The sequence below is a fragment of the Ptiloglossa arizonensis genome, chromosome 1, assembly GCF_051014685.1.
Source record: "Ptiloglossa arizonensis isolate GNS036 chromosome 1, iyPtiAriz1_principal, whole genome shotgun sequence".
NCBI classification, from domain to species: Eukaryota; Metazoa; Arthropoda; class Insecta; order Hymenoptera; family Colletidae; genus Ptiloglossa; species Ptiloglossa arizonensis.
Genome location: NC_135048.1, coordinates 22,865,244 through 22,883,127, shown reverse-complemented (window position 1 = coordinate 22,883,127; position 17,884 = coordinate 22,865,244). Strand labels below are relative to the sequence as shown.

At 38.3% G+C, this 17,884-nt stretch overlaps 1 protein-coding gene across 2 annotated transcripts in view; it reads left to right on the top strand.

Annotated features, from left to right (window-relative positions):
- Positions 1–2,456: 2,456 nt before the first annotated feature.
- Positions 2,457–17,884, top strand: part of 5-ht2b (5-hydroxytryptamine receptor 2B) — a 138,276-nt gene continuing 122,848 nt past the window's right edge. Inside the window, exons 1-2 of one of the 2 annotated variants that reach the window (XM_076325990.1) lie at positions 2,457–2,736; positions 10,604–11,488. In XM_076325990.1, the coding sequence (XP_076182105.1) occupies positions 11,077–11,488 (412 nt within the window). In that variant the 5' untranslated portion in view covers positions 2,457–2,736; positions 10,604–11,076. Of the gene's footprint in view, positions 2,780–10,603; positions 11,489–17,884 lie in introns of both variants that reach the window. The other variant, XM_076325983.1, reaches the window with a different exon arrangement.

Below are 17,884 nucleotides of genomic sequence, written 5' to 3'. Positions count from 1 at the left end.
CCGTGAAAAATGAGATTAAAGTTCAACAATATTTGTGTGCAAACTGTAACCGTTAGACGTCATATTGCTTTTTTAAACTTCCATTGAGAAACATTAAGTCCATTAAGGTATTCGTTGTCCCTCAATTGTCTTTCCAGGAAGAGTCCCTTCGTCACGATGGGGTAATATATACTTGGTGACGTTCGTAATTGTTCCAAAAGCTCCGAATGGACAGTAACGTGTACAACGTGTGGGAATTGTACGTCACTTCTTTGCCAGATGACGTCAGACAACTGATCGATCTGCGTTCTAAAAATTGACAAAACGACACGTTGCCCACCTTTTCAATCTTAATTACCAGGCTTTCAGCTCTTTGTCTGTCGCGTGTTGTACGTAAGTTTCGTGGAAACGAAACAACTACTTCACGTGACAAAACCGAAACTCACGTGCGATGATGAATTGTTTTGTTCCAAGAATATCCTTTCAACGTTGTCTAGGGTTGAAAAGAGAGCCTCTAATTTCAGTCGAAATACGTCAGGTTTAATTTTAATACCAAGAACGAGGAATATTTCGAACGAAGGTGCTCCCTGACGTCTCATCAGCAATAAATAACAACTAGGTGTGTTTTATTAGCGAATGTCCTAGGTGTGTTTTATCTCTTAAATTTGACTTTTACCAGACATACCGATGTAACTGAAAATATAGATTTCTCAGATTTAGAAGTAAACACGTACTGATATAAAGTTACCCTCAGTAAAATCCACGTTGCATCAACAGACGCTTTTTACTATACCTGAAATCTTCTGAATCGTTAAATATCCTAACGACCAATGCCTTACTGCTCCAAAAAAACTTATCGAGACCCAAGACTCGAGGGCCGAAGATTGCTTACCCTAAAGGTCGTCTAGACTAGTCTAGAATGAACTCTGAACTGTTGTCTCGTTGATGGACAAGGCATCTAGCTACTAATTAGTAGCTATTGGCCTAAGGGAAAAATATTCATACCGTTATAATCGGGAGAGTTTCTACTTTCAGATGCAACAGAAATTTCTCGGATTCGTATCCGTTCGCGAGATATGCGATTTTGGAGCAAAAAAATGGTTGAGAAAGCATCAAATTTTTCGCACTTCTGATGCTCGAAACGAATAACTAGAATGGCCTAGGGGAAAAATATTCATACCGTTATAATCGGGCGAGTTTCTACTTTCAGATGCAACAGGAATAGTTAAGACATTCGTCGAAGAGACCCCCAGCAAGCTTGTGTCGCACCAACAGTTGCTTTTTACTATATATTGATTGAAAATATTAGAACCATTAAATACTCTAACGATCAATGCCTTGCTCAAGACCTATCGAGACCCAAGATTCGAGGGTCAAAGATTGCTTGCCCTAAAGGTCACCCAGTCTAGCCTAGAAGCCCTAACTTATTGTCTCTTCGAAGGACCAGTCGTCTAATTACTAATTATGTTATTCGACATTCGTCAAAGAGACCCCCAGCAAGCTTGTGTCGCATCAACAGTCGCTTTTTACCATACGCTGATTAAAAATATTAGAACCATTAAATACTCTAACGATCAATGCCTTGCTGCTCCAAGAAGACCTATCGAGACCCAAGACTCGAGAGTCAAAGATTGCTTGCCCTAAAGATCACCTAGACCATCCTAGAAGCCCTAACTTATTGTCTCTTCGAAGGACCAGTTGTCTATCTACTAATTACGTTAAGACATTCGTCGAAGATATCCCCAGCAACCTTGCGTCGCATCAACAGACGATGTCTCGCTACTCCACGAGGCACCGAGTTTCTCCAATCCTTTCTGATCTGCGTCGATCGAGAACTCTGAAGGAAAATGAAAAAAAAAAAGAAACGCATCGAAGAACGAACGCACGATGTCTCGAAACGGCGGCACGAACAGGTGTCCGCGGTCTGCCGCGACGGCTCGGTGGGCAGTCCGTGCGTCGGTGCGGCGCATGCGCGTACCCGGTGCATCGCGCGCGCTCTTACGAGGGCGAGGGGGTTGCCTTTCGGGTCGGTACGCCGCGTACGGGGGGATGATACGCTCTCGCCGGAAAAGAAGGGGCGCTGCGAGGAATGAGGGCCAGTGGGCTAGTAGTCCGCGATAACGTCGCCTCAGTAGATCGTCGGACGTCGCGCGCGCGGCTCCACTCGCCAACGCTCGCGAAATTCCGCGCGCGTCCGCCTCGCAGCCGCCGTATCAATTTCGACGGCGTAACCGCGCGGGATCGAGCGGACGCCGCGGCCCGACGAAACGCGTGCCCGCGCGCCGGAAACGGAAAAGTGGGTAGGAACCGCGACGACACGTGCTCCCCGTGCACTTCCGCCGGAAATAGAGTCGAAAGTCACGCACGGGAACGGTAGTAACGGCGAAGGGTGAAAGTGGAGAAACGCCGGAAAAAGTGGAAAGTTTTCTCCGCTGTTTGGAGGGGGGGTGGGGTTGCGAAATTGTCCCGTGGCGATCAGTTTTGTGCGCGATCCACAGTGGCGTTCCGCCCCGTGGGGGTGAATGAAAGTTCGCGTGAGAAATCGAAGAGAGTTGTTGTGATGAAAGTTTCAGTGTCGCCATGTGGCAACGAGTAAAAGAATCGACGCGTCCGTTTCTCGACGATCACGAACACGCGACGATCGTGAATTAAATCCGTGTCGCGCGGAGAAAGATCCCCGGTGAAATTCAAGGTCGCGGCGGGACGACACCATCGGAGCTTTCGCGTTTTTCATCACCACGGAGATAATTACCTCCGGTGGGTGGAGAGAGAGGCAGAGGAGGGGCACGGAAAAGCGAAGGTGTCAGAAAAGAAACGCGATTCGTCCCCCCTCCCCCCTTTATCCGCGCCACGACTGTCGACGAACGACAATTCATACTTTCGCGCGAAACTCGACCCACTATCGCGGTTATTAATTCCTTGGTCACAACTGGCTGCCTCGCTGTCGCTGATTTGCATTGCTCCTTGGGATCAGGGCTGGGATTACTCGAATTATTTGACTACGAAAATCGAGGAACTCGGATTTTTGAATATTAGAATATTCGAATCGCAATAGTTGAATATTTGAACATTCGAATATTCGAATCGCAATAGTTGAATATTTGAACATTCGAATATTCGAATCGCAATAGTTGAATATTTGAACATTCGAATATTGTTACTCGAATACTTGAACATTCGAATATCGTTACTCGAATACTTGAACATTCGAATATCGTTACTCGAATACTTGAACACTCGAATATCGTTACTCGAATACTTGAACATTCAAGTATCGTTACTCGAATATTTGAGTAAAGTATTCGAATACCACTGCTCCTCCATTTGAGTATTCGAATACCATTACTCAAATAATAAATGAAAATCAGACGCAACTTATTTGAAAATATTGATGTATTCAAATATTCGAGTTCAGAAAATTGGACAAGTATACCAAAGATTGAGGAGAAAATACCCTTAAATGAAATTCAGATTTAGCGATCAAAATTTTTCGAAAAGTTTGTTTCGCTATTGGTCTGGATTTCGTATCATATAAACGTATGATTAATAGCATTGCTATCATGAAACTGCAATTTGTGAGCGAAGAGACGAATTTCTCTCGCATCTTGAACATCGCTCAGGGGCATTCTTAATAACTTTTTTCAAGAGTCATAGCCCTACTTGTAATAACCAATTTCTAGCACAGAATGTGTTTGAACGTGCCGCCTTTAATTGCTGCATTTGTACGTTTTGTACAAAATTGATGTTTCCTCTAGAATCTTTTTCTAGAAGTACATTTGGAAATATATAAATTATTATATGATTTACGATCTGGTTTAGTAATGGAATAATAGGAGAATACAATTTGGAGTATTTTTATTTAATCAAAATAGCGCTCTGTTAATTGAAAGACGTTCTTCCGTATTAATCGCTACAGATTAATTAAATATCCTGTATCACTCGCAAATATTTTCAATTAACTTTCTTTACGTTTAACATTTAATAGAATTTTCATACATCTGACAGTAAATGTAATTGTGTGTGCAACTATGTTCTGTCAAGTTACATTTCTACCTTAATTGTATTATCGTCCTTAATATCATTATGGAGGAATAATTATTCATTTCTCGAAAAAAATAACTATAAAGTGTTTTTTTAAATATCAACTCTCTTTTCTTTTTCTCTTTCTCTCTCTCTCAGTGCTTAAGCTACATTCTGTACTTAAGCTAGAAGTTTACTGATAAAGAGCACATAATTGTAATAAAGTTATTAATCCTTCTCCCTAGAAGTTTCATTTTTTTTTAGAATTTTCTGGTAACAAGTTACCATTTTCTCAATTTTTAAAGAAACTTCTTAATCGGTCTTAATTTGAATAAGTTTGTAAATACGTTTCATCGCATAAAGAGTCTTTCATAAAGTGATAATAAATTATGCAACACGAATTCAAGAATAAAAGAATGTCAGCGTATGAATTAATATTATTCAAGTAATAATCTCTTTCAGTGTCATAGTAATTTAAAAGTTCCTTTAAAACTAAAATTTGTTAAGATGAACTTAAAGATCTTGATTCATAGTCCATATTACATTATTCGAGTATTCGGATACTTAATCGGTACGCAAAATATTCAAATACTCAAGTATTCGAATATTTGAATGATGAAATTGTATTTAGATCGCTGAATTTCCGTGTATAAGAATATTCGAACAGTTTCGTTCAAATATAAATTATACAAATATTCCCCGTCTTGATGTATGCAAGAAAGTGCAGTTATAGCACAGCACAAAAGAAAATCCTTTTGCTCGTTCTGCATCGTCTGATTCAATTTCCCAGCGTCCGACACTGTACTCGTCGAGATCTCCGGTTCTGAATCGCAGTTGCGGCATTTTTCGTCGTTGTTCTCGTGAATATTCAAATTCTAGATTGCGCGCTAATAAATTAATCCGTCCGAGTGGCTCTTCGTTTCCTGCCCGAGACGATAATAAATTGTACTCGTTTACTTTCATCTGTAACGCGGAACCGTGGAGGAGAATTGCCCCGATACACGCCATTCCGGAAGGGAGTAATGATTATCCTTGGCGGGAGTCGAGCCTCCATGTTTTCGACACGCGAATAAATGACAGAACTTTCGGAGAAAACGGTGTCGTCGCGCGAAAATGGTTCGCGGCTCTGATTTCGCGGGATCGATAAGTTCTGCATGAACTGTTGCTATTTATTGTATCTTGGTTCGTCGTATTGGGTCATCGACTAAGCCGTTTCCGATATTTCGATCGCAGTTTTGCGCCCACGCGAGTCTGGTTAGAATAAAGCTCTTCAATTTTCAATCGTCATACCTCTACCACATGAATTTTTATTTCGAGTGTGGAGAAAATGATATCGGTATTACAAGAAAAGTGTTCAAACATTTCTCATAACTATTCGTACTTCAGAGATTCTAATATTTAGTGAATATAATACTTTTGAGATACATAACTATTCGAGTACCATTTGAATACTTTTCAGATACACGACTATTCGAATACCATTTGAATACTTTTCAGATACATTCGAGTATCATTTGAATACTTTTCAGATACACGATTATTCGAGTATCATTTGAATACTTTTCAGATACACGACTATTCGAGTATCATTTGAATACTTTTCAGATACACGACTATTCAAGTACCATTTGAATATTTTTCAGGTACATTCACTATTCGAGCACTCATCAAGTATCTGGACATTCGCTGTAAAACAATAGATTTTCTTAAGCATCAAAGTTTTTGATAGAATAGGAATAAAAACTGTACCTTTTCCTTCGCATCGGAGCTCAATTAATCGATAAACCGTGACACCATGCGTAAGCATACGACAGAGTACGCCTGTCGATTCCAATTAGTTAATCGTCATTTCGCGGTCAAAAGTCTAGCAATGGAAAAGCCGCGGTTCCATCGATTAAAAATTCAAACACGTCACTGGGCAAATCGAACGCATGGCTGTGCTGTCCGACAACGATGAAAACTTCACGTCTACGTTAACGAACGCGCGCGATTAAACGCGGTTCTCGCGATTTAAACGCGGTGAATACCTCGAACGTGATGATACGGTCAGCCATGTAACTTCCATCTTCGCATCGTCGTTTCAGGTTTTGTAATTTAATCGAACTTTCATTTCTGCACTGCATGGGAATTATATCACTCTTTATTTCCATTTTTCCCTCTTCGCGAGAGGATTTTCATTAGTGAGGCAATTATTTACGTGATAATTGAAATTTTTTATAACGAAAATTTCACGAATGCGAATAAGAACCATTACGGATATGTTCATTGTCTGTTAAAAGTAACGTTTGAATTTATTCAATGTATCATAATAAATATTTTATATATTCCACGCTGTGATGCACCTGCTGTTAAAGGAAAGGTGTTTCCATCCTCGTCACGATTGCCGCTGTTGGAAAATTAATTTATTAATAAATACTATTAAATATAATCCCCAAAGATCCATATAAGTTTACCAATATTTTTCATATTTATTTTTGTACACTGTTTTAGTAAACAACTTGTAAAAATAAACAATTTAAAAATATGAAATCGTTCAAGTGGAATAAAACTTTGTAACGCGTAAATACATATTTTTTGAGAAACAGTTTTAAAGTACATTAAACAGATAATAATAGGGTGTCCGGTAAAAGTTTTTCTTTGTTGAAGGGGTCCGTGGACGGATGAAGTTTGAGAAACACTGACATAAATCATGTTGAAAATTATGCTTCGTTGCAGTTGATAAATTAACATTTTAAAACACATACTCTTTTCTCAGACATTCTAATAGTTCTCTACAGAACTATTATTTATGCTCCACTAGGGCAGGAAGGGTAGGTTCTACAATCCAAGGGGGTGCGACAGAAAACTCAAACATCTCTTCCAATTAATACAGTATTCGTTCGAGTTTAACAATCGTAGAAGTATAATTTCCTCGCATCGTTTTAAATTTATCTCATTTCTTTCGAACGTGGAAATTTCATTCTTCTTTAAAGGCTTCTCAAAGAGTTTGAAAACCACTATGTTATAAAGTTTATCAAGCTTTTGATAAATTCAGTACTTTACAGCTATCATCGCGGTAGCGATATAAATGTGTGCGGGAGGTGGGCATGATGCAGCAGAGCTGCACGTGGCAATGAAGAATAACCTTCTGGTTGATCCACGATTTTCCGGCTGGAAATCGGGGGAACGGTCGTTGATATCGCTGTGGCAACTGATATTTGTGAAGCGTTATTGATGGACCTTAAACTTCCGCCACAAGGACGTTTCGCTCCCGTACAAGTCGATATTGATTTCATTCCACGGATGTATTGACACGAATTTAGTCCCAAGAAACCCGATTATACGGTATTGGGAAAAGTATGCATTTCAGTATCTGTAGCGACATTACGAGATTGTAGTTAGTTACGGGATGTAATCACGGTGTTGGCTCGAAAATTAAGGCCATCTTTGCAATTTATCCGCGAGCTCGGTAATTTTGGTTTTCAGTCTCGTTTATCAACACACAAACAGCACGAACACACCAAAGTCTTAAATACACAGTGATCTTATTTTCAGTTTCGTTCGCAACGAATGTATCCACTCTGGCAATTTTTGCATATTTGTTCTTTCCTCTGTCGCGATCCCTGTTTCTTTCGTATTAGTACATTTGGAATTATATTAAAATACAATATAAAATCTTACTACACTTGAATTGCACAGTATTCTTAAACGAAAGAGGAGAAGGAAAGAGCAGTTTTATCCACGAGGTAAATCAGCCTCTATTTTGTTTCTTCTCGCAAATATTAGACTTCTTTCTTTTGTGTATAAGTACGGTATAAGAAGACGAAATATTGAGTGTTCTAATACTCGACGTTTATTCGTGGTATTCGAATACTTTTAAAATATTAAAATTTTTAAATTATTCGAAAGGTTCCAGCTCTAGTTCAAACCTGTTGAACGGTGTGCTTTGATAATTTGGCACACTGCCAAACGTATTCTGTAGCTCAGTTATTTCCAAATTGCAAATTGAAACTTTGGAAATATATTTCTAAATCCTTAAATCTTCCAAACTGTAAACAGAAATTGTTGATCTTTCTCAACTCGACAAAACGAGTATCCTTAAATTCACGTGTATCCAACGGATTTTTCAAGTGAATCTTTTATTCATTTTTGCGAAAAGAATCACATATAAGTCTGTTTCCAATCTGTACGAATAATTGTATATTAAAGAATAAAAAATAATCTTACAACTTGAAATATGTTTCATTCTACGTAGTAATTGAATTTTTAACAAATCTACCGGTGGCAGGTTTTGCACGTAAGGATAGAATTTTATTTTTTAATTAGACGTTTAAATGGGACACGATATAATCGTTCTTTATAGGTTAACCTTGCATAATTCCTTGGAGTAGCTTTGATATTTGAAAAAAGGTTTTCGAAAATATTACAACATTCGTATTTCTGGCAATGTTATTAAAACGTTAAAAGATTCGTATTTCTGGCCGTGTTATTAAAAAGCTAAAGCATTTGTAATTCTGGTCGTGTCACTCGTGACTAATTATTCTAGCTGGCAGTGAAAAATTCAGGGCAGTGAAGGATGATGTACTTAACTCTTGGTTAAAAGTCACTAGCGTGTAAATTTAGTGGAGAAATTACTGTTGGTTTTCTTTCGTTTAGGTTCTCCGATATATTTTTTATCGATGAACTTGTCTTCAGTCACGGTAGTACGCACCGGCGCCGTATTTTTCTATTCTTTCTTTCAATTAAGTTTTTGCTTGGCCAACGAATATTTAAGGAGGTCGGTGATTAATGAGAAAGAAAATTCTTAGATGTACTTGAGTTAATTGCTTTCCTCGCTGCTTTGTCTGTTCTTTCGTTCGCTTCTACACCAACGTGTAATGGGTTTCAAAATAAAATTACTCTTCTATTATCTTTGATAGTTCTATAATGGTTATCTTGGGAGTCAAGTTTTACATGGCTTTCAGAAAATCCATTGTTCGTCAGTAGAATGATGAATTCTGGAATGGACGGAAATAAAAATATTCCTCGTCCATTTTACAGTATTTCTACAAGCAAAATAAATAAAACAAAATAATAAAACAAACATCAAGACCATATATCCCAAAAATGTTACGATGGTCATTCCAAGGACTCATTATTTGCATAAAAACTTATTAAATTAAAATATGAAATTTCCTAAAAACGTTTAGGTTGTAATAAATGTTCACTTCTTTAAGGACGTGGTTCATAATTTGTAACATTAATTGCTTCGAAATCGGTGTAAATAACGTTCGAATAGTTCCTCCTACTTAGAGCTTATATTTATTAATTAGGAGTAAAACGATCTGGTGCTTGAGTGGGAAGAGTGTAAAAAGTCGAGTAAGAAATCAATTTCGTGTACTTACTATATTTCGGTTACATGATATGTATATAAGTTTCGAGACGGTTACGTAGCTTTGAAGTTTGATCGAAGCAAACGACGTTTCATGATCACTGGTTAGATATAAAGATCGAGCACGTTCCGTTCTCGCGTGAATATTTCAACGAGGGTGATAGTGAGTTCATTACCAAATTGTCTGCAGTGTCAGACAGACGGATCGATAGGAGGTGAAAGAACGGGACGACGAAAGTTTCACCGTACGCGATGAGAATGTCGTGCAGACGACAGGCAGACACTCGCGACCGATGAATGGACAGGGTAACAACCGTGCTTTGACGAGATTCGTCCTAAAAAAGCATATCTATGCTCTAATCGATTGGCTATAGTTTCGTTTCCAATAATGACGCAAATGCGACAAAGCTTCGCGACATATACTCACGTAATCGACGCAAAAGGAGCTTTTCAACAATAATACAGTTAAAAAATAATATAACAGTTGAAAACAAAGTGACTAAAATTGTGTAATTTTTTAGTACACTCTACGAATATATTACAATTCATTCTTATTTTTCATATATTTACAATAGTATATTCGATTGCATTAGGTTGAAAGTATTCGTATATTTACTCTATTCGAATACTACGAATATCCAGATAGGTATTTGATCATCTTACAGAGTATTCGAATAATATTCGTATCAAATATTTGAATCACCGAAGTGTTCGAATATACGAATACAGTTCATTCAACAAGTAGTTCCAGCTCTATTATTTATACCTACTTGGTATCGTACACTATTGGCATAGCCCAAGCATTTATTACAGAAGCACCTATATCGAAAATCTTTCGATACTTCCTAAAAGTATCTTGGTATTGCATGACTCGAGTATCTGTCAATCTTTATTCATGTCAGTCCCATCAATACCTATGATCACGGTTTAGTAACGTATCGAGGAGCAATGCAAATGGATCCGACGGTCTTGGCTCGAATTCGCTGCAAGATTTCAATGTTCGAATCGCAGTGCTTCGGAGATGAATCTCGTGTGTCCATATCGGCCCTAGAAATAACATAACGCGCGACTAATTCATTTTCGAGCTCCAATTCAGTAATTCCTCCAGAAATTCGACCAAAAAAACCCCTCAATTCTTCGTTTCAGCTAGCTAAACTCAGTCACAAAAAAAAAAAACGTGGAATACCTGTCGTTTCTCGATCCCCTTTCGATTTTTCCCCATTTGTTAATTCAGCCTCACTCTGCCCCGCACAGGCTCACGATTTCGTCACGGATCAGTCTCGTTCAAAAATCCTACGTCCCTTGTAACCAAAGACGGTTCCGAACGAAAATTAAATATTACTTAACCAGTGCCAGTGAAAGAGTGACGCAAGAACCGGTACCTACGCAAGAAAGCATCTCTTTCGAGAGATATTACTAGTGTCTCGATTCTCCCGTGAATCGTCAGGAAACGAATATTGCTTGTCGGTGCGCGTAAAAGAGTAAACGCAGAAGAAAAAACGGTACGAGAAGTGTTTCGAAAGAAGCTCGAGCTGGACGTGGAAACGTAAGAAGAATTACCTCCTGGATATTCGTCGATCATTGATCCTCGGTACGCACTCCTGGTTCTACCGAGGGTCGCGAACCGGAAACGGAACGTAGACGTACGTATCGTCACGGATGGCCAAGATCTGGCCTGGTCGCGTGTAGGGCGAGCTATTGTCGGGATCCAGTCGTCTCCTTGAGCGATGATCGGCTCGTCGATGCCGACGATCGATCGCACGGTACCTTACGAGGCCGTCGTCGACACCTGTTTCGAGGAGCTTTTGTTTCTCGGTGGCGCGAACGACACGAAAGCGGGCTGCGAGACGGCGGCTCGGTTGACGGTGTCCGGGATACTGAACGAGAGCGATTACGAGGCCAAGACTGCGAATGGGACCCAGCTGGACATCGAGAACAACGGTCTGAACAACTGGTGGGCGATGCTAGCCCTTGTCCTTGTCCTGGGCACCGCCGCCGGGAACATCTTGGTCTGCCTCGCGATCGCGCGGGAGAGACGGCTGCAGAATGTCACCAATTACTTCCTGATGAGCTTGGCGGTCACGGACCTGATGGTCGCTGTTCTGGTGATGCCTCTCGGAATACTGACCCTCGTCAGAGGTAAGTTCTCACAGGAGTTATCCCGTTGTACACCGTGTTCTCGAGGAGAAACGCGACAGCCTCGCTAACGTTCTTGGTGTTCCGAATGTAACATTTTTGCCACTTGCCAAAGAGGTTCTTTCACGTTTCTTGTCGATTCAGGGATACGAGTAAATAGTATTTAACGGTCGACTTTGTTCGAGCAGCGATTTTTTATAAAAGATGGAACGTTTGGAGCTTCTGTAGGTTCTTATCGAACGATTCGATATGTATTTTGTTTAATTGAAGATAAAGTAAAAATGAATAAAGTATATGAAATTGTAGATGTGAATTGAAGGTATTAGAGTGAATATGGTTTGTTTATAAGAGTACAAATCACACTTAACACGATACTTTTAATTTTGAATCAAATTTATTTCAATGTATTATACGTACTTTATATTTGTATAAAATTATGTATTTTGAGATTCTCCATGACCACTCTAGTGACTCAGGTAGGCTTCGATCATTGAATCATTTTTAAAAGTAATTTCGTTCGATAGCTTAAAATACAATTACCGTTGAATTCAACCTAACCTCAAAAGTGGACTGTTTTAACGTACGTTTTGAGTCTCCTAAACGAGAATCCACCGTGTTTCTTTTTTTTTATTCAAGTTTTGCCGCCCGTTCGATTCTTTCCAATGAAATTAAATTGTTCCACTTGATTTTCACATTCCAAAGTCTCGGCGAATTGAACTGAAATGGAAGCGAGCGAGTCGTAGTTCGGTAGTCAATTTTTTCCCGAGATATCGATAGGAATTTCTTTCGGCGGATAAATTGAACATACCGTAGCTCGAGTCGTAATTAAAAAAATTTCAGATTTTCATCAACAATTTTAATTAACGGTGGACGACAATCCGACAAGACTAGATCTGACGGTGCTAAACAAGCTGTCTGGAACACGATTAGTTGCGAACAATTTACGCTACTTCTTTCAAAAGTATCGATCAAGTGTCGTTCGTGCGATAAAAGAGTCTACTCTTTTCAAGAAATCAAATATTTATAACAAAAGTTAACGTATTATTTCAAAGTGGACAATTAAATGCTTTCGATGTGTAGCGTGTGTGTCGGTCAGTGTACCTGTTGGTTGTATAAAATTAATTATATAGACGCAATTCCGCGATTATGATGCGCGGATGTTACGTTTAATGTGATTTTCCGCGATGTTGTCGTTGTAATAACTGTATTACTCTTGTTGTTGAGACTAAATTAAACTCCTAATTTAGAAGCTACAGCTGAACGTCACGAATGGATAGCCATGAATGTTCGATAATGTTTGATTCTATTCTTCGACGTATTCCACGGTTTCTGACTCGCGTGCATTATAAATGTTAAACAAATATTATGAATTTAAATGAGCGTGTTTCTTCCGACTGGTTATTGGACGCGAAACGTAGGCGGTAGTTCCGAAGGAAATTGAATAGGTTCCATTGTAATGGGAATGCCTATTATTTCGTATTACTATTATGCAGAAAATTTAACTTTCTGTTCAGAGTATTGAATTGAGATATGATATTTCATTGCGAATGATATTGAAATTATGAATAGTGTACAAACGTAGGATTATTCGATGTTCAAGGACAAGAATCTAAGCACCAGGACTGCAGATCGACTGTAAATAATTATTATATTTTGTTTGTTTAAATTACTCGTTTTCATATTTCCTTCGTTTGATTCTTTTTATATATTTACAACAATTATAATCAATACTGATATTCGAATAATGAATATCGATATTCGAATAACGATATTCGAAGTTTATTCGTAGTATTCGAATAACGATATTCGAAGTTTATTCGTAGTATTCGAATAACGATATTCGAAGTTTATTCGTAGTATTCGAATAACGATATTCGAAGTTTATTCGTAGTATTCGAATAACGATATTCGAAGTTTATTCGTAGTAATCGAATACCTCTCAAGTAATCGAATAGACTCAGATCAAATTCGAACTCTCGTCTGTATGAATTACACCGAGGTCTTAACCACGATTCGACGATATTCGAAAACATTTTTCTAGCTTCTCAAAAAGGAAATCTTTAATCATTTTTCTCGACATCATCCTCTCCATTAATAAAATACTTTTTTTTCCGTTAAGGAACCGCAACTGACGTCTCTGCAGGACGAGATCGTGGAAGATTTATTAAATATCCTTCGATAGACTCGAAGATTTTCGTTGTCATTCGCAGAGACGTTGCAAGTGGCTCTCCGATAACTGACAATAGCTCCACAAGTGCCTCAACTTTCGCGAAACTTTCCGTTACTCGGTGTTACGAGGAAACAGGCGAGCCAAAATTCGTCGTCGCTGCCACTGTTAGACGTTTCTGCGTTCCGTTCTATTTACAATAAATCTACACACACTCCGCGTCAAACACGATTTGCAGCGTTTTGAGACCACGTCGTTGTCGTCTCACAATGCATTCCCTCTTGATGCGCGAATTTCTCAGCAGAACTCGTTCAATCGTTCCGAAGCATCTACAAAGATTTATCTGTCATTTGTCACGATGAACAGCGCGAATCTCGATAAACACTCGGAGCCAGTTCTCGTGTGAGAAATTACAATCGTGCAGTGTCGTCGAACGATTTACTAAGATCGAACTCAAAATCGTTTTTTCTGTTTTTTTTTTATCGAAGAAAGAAATATAAGTATCCCATTTTAATTTCCGTAGCATAGCCTCTGAAATTTTGCAAACTTAGAGTACAATAGGTGACAATAGTTACCAGATTGGCCATCGGTAAATATGGTGTGCAATTGATGAAACATTTTTTAGTCAGTCAATACGATTTGAATATTTAAATCGTAATGTCAAACGATCGAGCTATTTGCATTCAAGAAATTGGATTCTTCGTTTATATTCGCGTGACATGACAGTACGTTACTAATCAAAATCAGTAATGTTTAAATTCTGTCGGTAGGTTATTTAGATCCGTGTGCTTTGATCTCTCTCTACTTCTAATTTTAGTTCAGTACTATAGACAGACTGTCTTTTAACTATAATTCGACTATAATTACGTTACAAACATGTTCGAAATGATCATAAAACATGACGAAACATGACCAAACGAGGTTAATGTATTACTAGTTAAATTTCTTTACTATTGGTATTCGAAGATTTTATCCATGTCAAGTCACAGGTGTTGATATTAAAAATCTCGTTTAATGTATACTCGTTCAAATGCTTCAATATTCTTAGCACTCGAATATTCAGATATTCGTAGCATTTGAATACTCGAGTATTCGTAGCATTCGAGTACCCAAAAAATATTCGAATATGAAGTTATTCGAATAATACTAGCCCCAGCTTGGACTTACAGGTGTGTCTATCACTCCAATTTTCATCCGTCTTCGCAATATCAATCAAAACTTATTTGCTTCCATATTTGAGATAGCGTGTGCCCGCGAGTTTGCGCTTTCTGTCTCTAAAACAAACAATGTGGTAGAGCTGCAAGAGACGAGATATAAAGCGACTGGGTATCCAACTCGAAATGGTAGGGCCAACCTAACCTACATAGACCTAACCCTTTAATGATTTTGAGTCTTCAATTGAATTTGTTTCCAATATATCAATCGTCTAATTCCCAATCAATCAACCTTCAGCCAAAGAATACAGTTACTCAAAGTATTCGTACATCGTTCACTCGTTATGTTCGATTAAAAATGACAATTTTTCTAACAAGTGAATTTCGTGGCAACAGACTCTAAAAGAAGAAATATATTGAGGTTATATATTTATACTAAAAAAACTTAAGAAATAAGGTTCGACCTTCAAAACATTAATATTGCTGCTCTAAATATCTCGATCCGTTCGAAAGATGAGCAACAGTCGATAGAACAACAATTGTATTTAACGCAACCACCGATCCTAACCTTCGAGTCGATCGGTTGCATTCAAATCTTCGAATTGAATTATTCCACGTAACCTGAACCAATCTGCTGTTAGTCGATCTGTAACCGAGACATTGTACCGGAACGTGAAGCAACGACTCGCGTGAGTTGCATTCGTTTCGAATTGCATACAGTTGTTCTTATAAGCGGGCCATATTGTAGCTAAACTTATTGGTATTCAGTCCAGCCGTTCGCGGCGATATTAAGTCGGTGCACAACGACAAGAAGCGAAAGCATCTATCCAGCACACGGCAAACAAGATCGCGAGGGTTTCCAATTTCCACGTCAACGCTTTTTACCCTCCCTCGTTCGAGTTTATCTTCACCTCACTAGTTACATTCAAGTGACCTTACCGCGGCGGTTACGTCGCACTTTTGCTTTCGCGATAATCGAGGCGATGGAAATTTTTTTTTCAAGGGAACGAGATTTCTGATTCGATCTACCGTGTACTTCAACGGTGGCTACGACAAGGAGTATCGAAAGCGGTAAAACGCAATTTCGAAATTTGAAATTTCAGCGTATCAAAATTTTACCAAGACGTATTTAAGTTTCGGTGAAGCGGTGGGAACTGGCTCGAGGGGTTACGTACACCTAGCAGGGCAAAAGAAATGTTTCCTTTTGTTTAGAAAAGGTTGGTGTCCAGTCAACGGTCTGCAAATATTTTAGGTCAAAATTCGCGACATTGACAAAGGTACAGAGGTCTAATTGAAACGCTGCGGGCGGTGTATCCGCTTGGCCGACCCTCTGGTAATTTGCGTTTAGGTACCGAATAGCTGTGGCGTACACTTTTCCTCGAAACATTGCTATTTTAATTCCCGACCATCGTTATTTAATTAACAATATTTTTTTTACAATCACCTGTTCAAACGATCGGATTTGCACTTATATTTTAAGTCCATTACCCAGTTGTTCGATTTTAGTCGAGTGTTGTGAAAAATACATCGAGTGGCATAAACTGCTACAGAATAGTTTGAATAATTATTTAATTGTCGGAGTGATAGGATCGATGATGTACTCATAGTGAGAGCTAAATGCATCTCACTGGGAATAATGTCAAATAATAAAATCGTTAAATAATAAAATATTGCCTACTTTAAGAAACAATTATTTGCGAAGTTCAAGAGTAGCATTATGGTCGTTTATGGTGTACTTGATGAATTCTTTTTATTCGCGACTGATTGATAGAAACAAGACATCAGAAACGTCGTGTAGGAAACGACGTTATAGTACGTTAAGTTGATGCAGACGCAGTTTAGTTATAAATGAGATTTAGACGCCAATGGCATAAGTCCAAGTTTTATCTATTCTGAGGTCTCAGACGTTCTGGAACCTGTACGACCTTTACTACCCCCCGTACCCCCCTCTCTCTGAACTCTGTTTCCACGAGTCGTCTTTCATCGTCTGCTTATAGCAGAGTTGCACGAACAGCATAGATTTTTCAATAGGATCAAACGCAAGCTGTTCGATTTCTCTGTTTATTTTCGTGGACGTCTAACAGTTGTTATTGCAATTCTCCAGTACAGGGATTTAAGAAACGCTTCTTGATCCGATAACAAGGATTTTTCCCATCTTGCTGGAAATTTTGGACGAGTTTGAAATTCTCACGATCACGTGCAATACACACATATAATATCAGAGAAGTATACTTAGTATCTATTCATGTCATAAGTTCTGGTATAAGCAACAAAGTTAAAAGAAATGTTATACTGAACTTAATGAATCATTTTTAAATTTTTCGTTAATATTTACTAATTTTCTTTCCTATTTCTGATGGTCTTGTATTTTCAAGTTTCGTTTTACCAACGAAATTGAAAATCTAAAAATCGGTTACGATTCCTATCAATTTTTATTCCAACATTTATTGAACTACCGTCAATTAGCGGTTGTACAAAAGTTTCAATTTACTTTGTAAAATTGTGAAACGTGCGTGCGTGAAATCGACGTGACAGATTTTTCGACGCATTTTGTGATCGATACTGTCTCTACATCCTTCACACTGACATTTATTCGCAATGATTTATAGTGTTTCGTGCGCTACTGTTCTGTCAAAGGATACCATCACCGAACACTCTTCTACGCGCCCCTTTTTTTTTTTTTATTTCATTTTATTAGCTCTAGCTTATATCGATCACACTTTTCGAGAGAAATTTAATACCTCTCGATGGATTTATTTAATTGATTTAATCGTGCTTTTTATTTAATAGTACCACGCGCATATAAACTAAGAAGAGGGTAAATGCATTTCGTTAACGGTGATTATTCGATACAAAAATCAATGATCGTCGTATACCATGAATCAATATTAAACGAAAGAAGGATTTTACTAGTTCTTCGTTGCAACATATTTATCAATGAATTTTATTAACCCTCTGTACATTATTATATGTAGATACGGTTACTCTTAAAGAAGTAAATCAATTATCTATCGTTCGTTAGTTGAATAAAATTTTGTTCGTCCCTGCTTGTAATCTACAAAGCCCTGTTCTAAACTT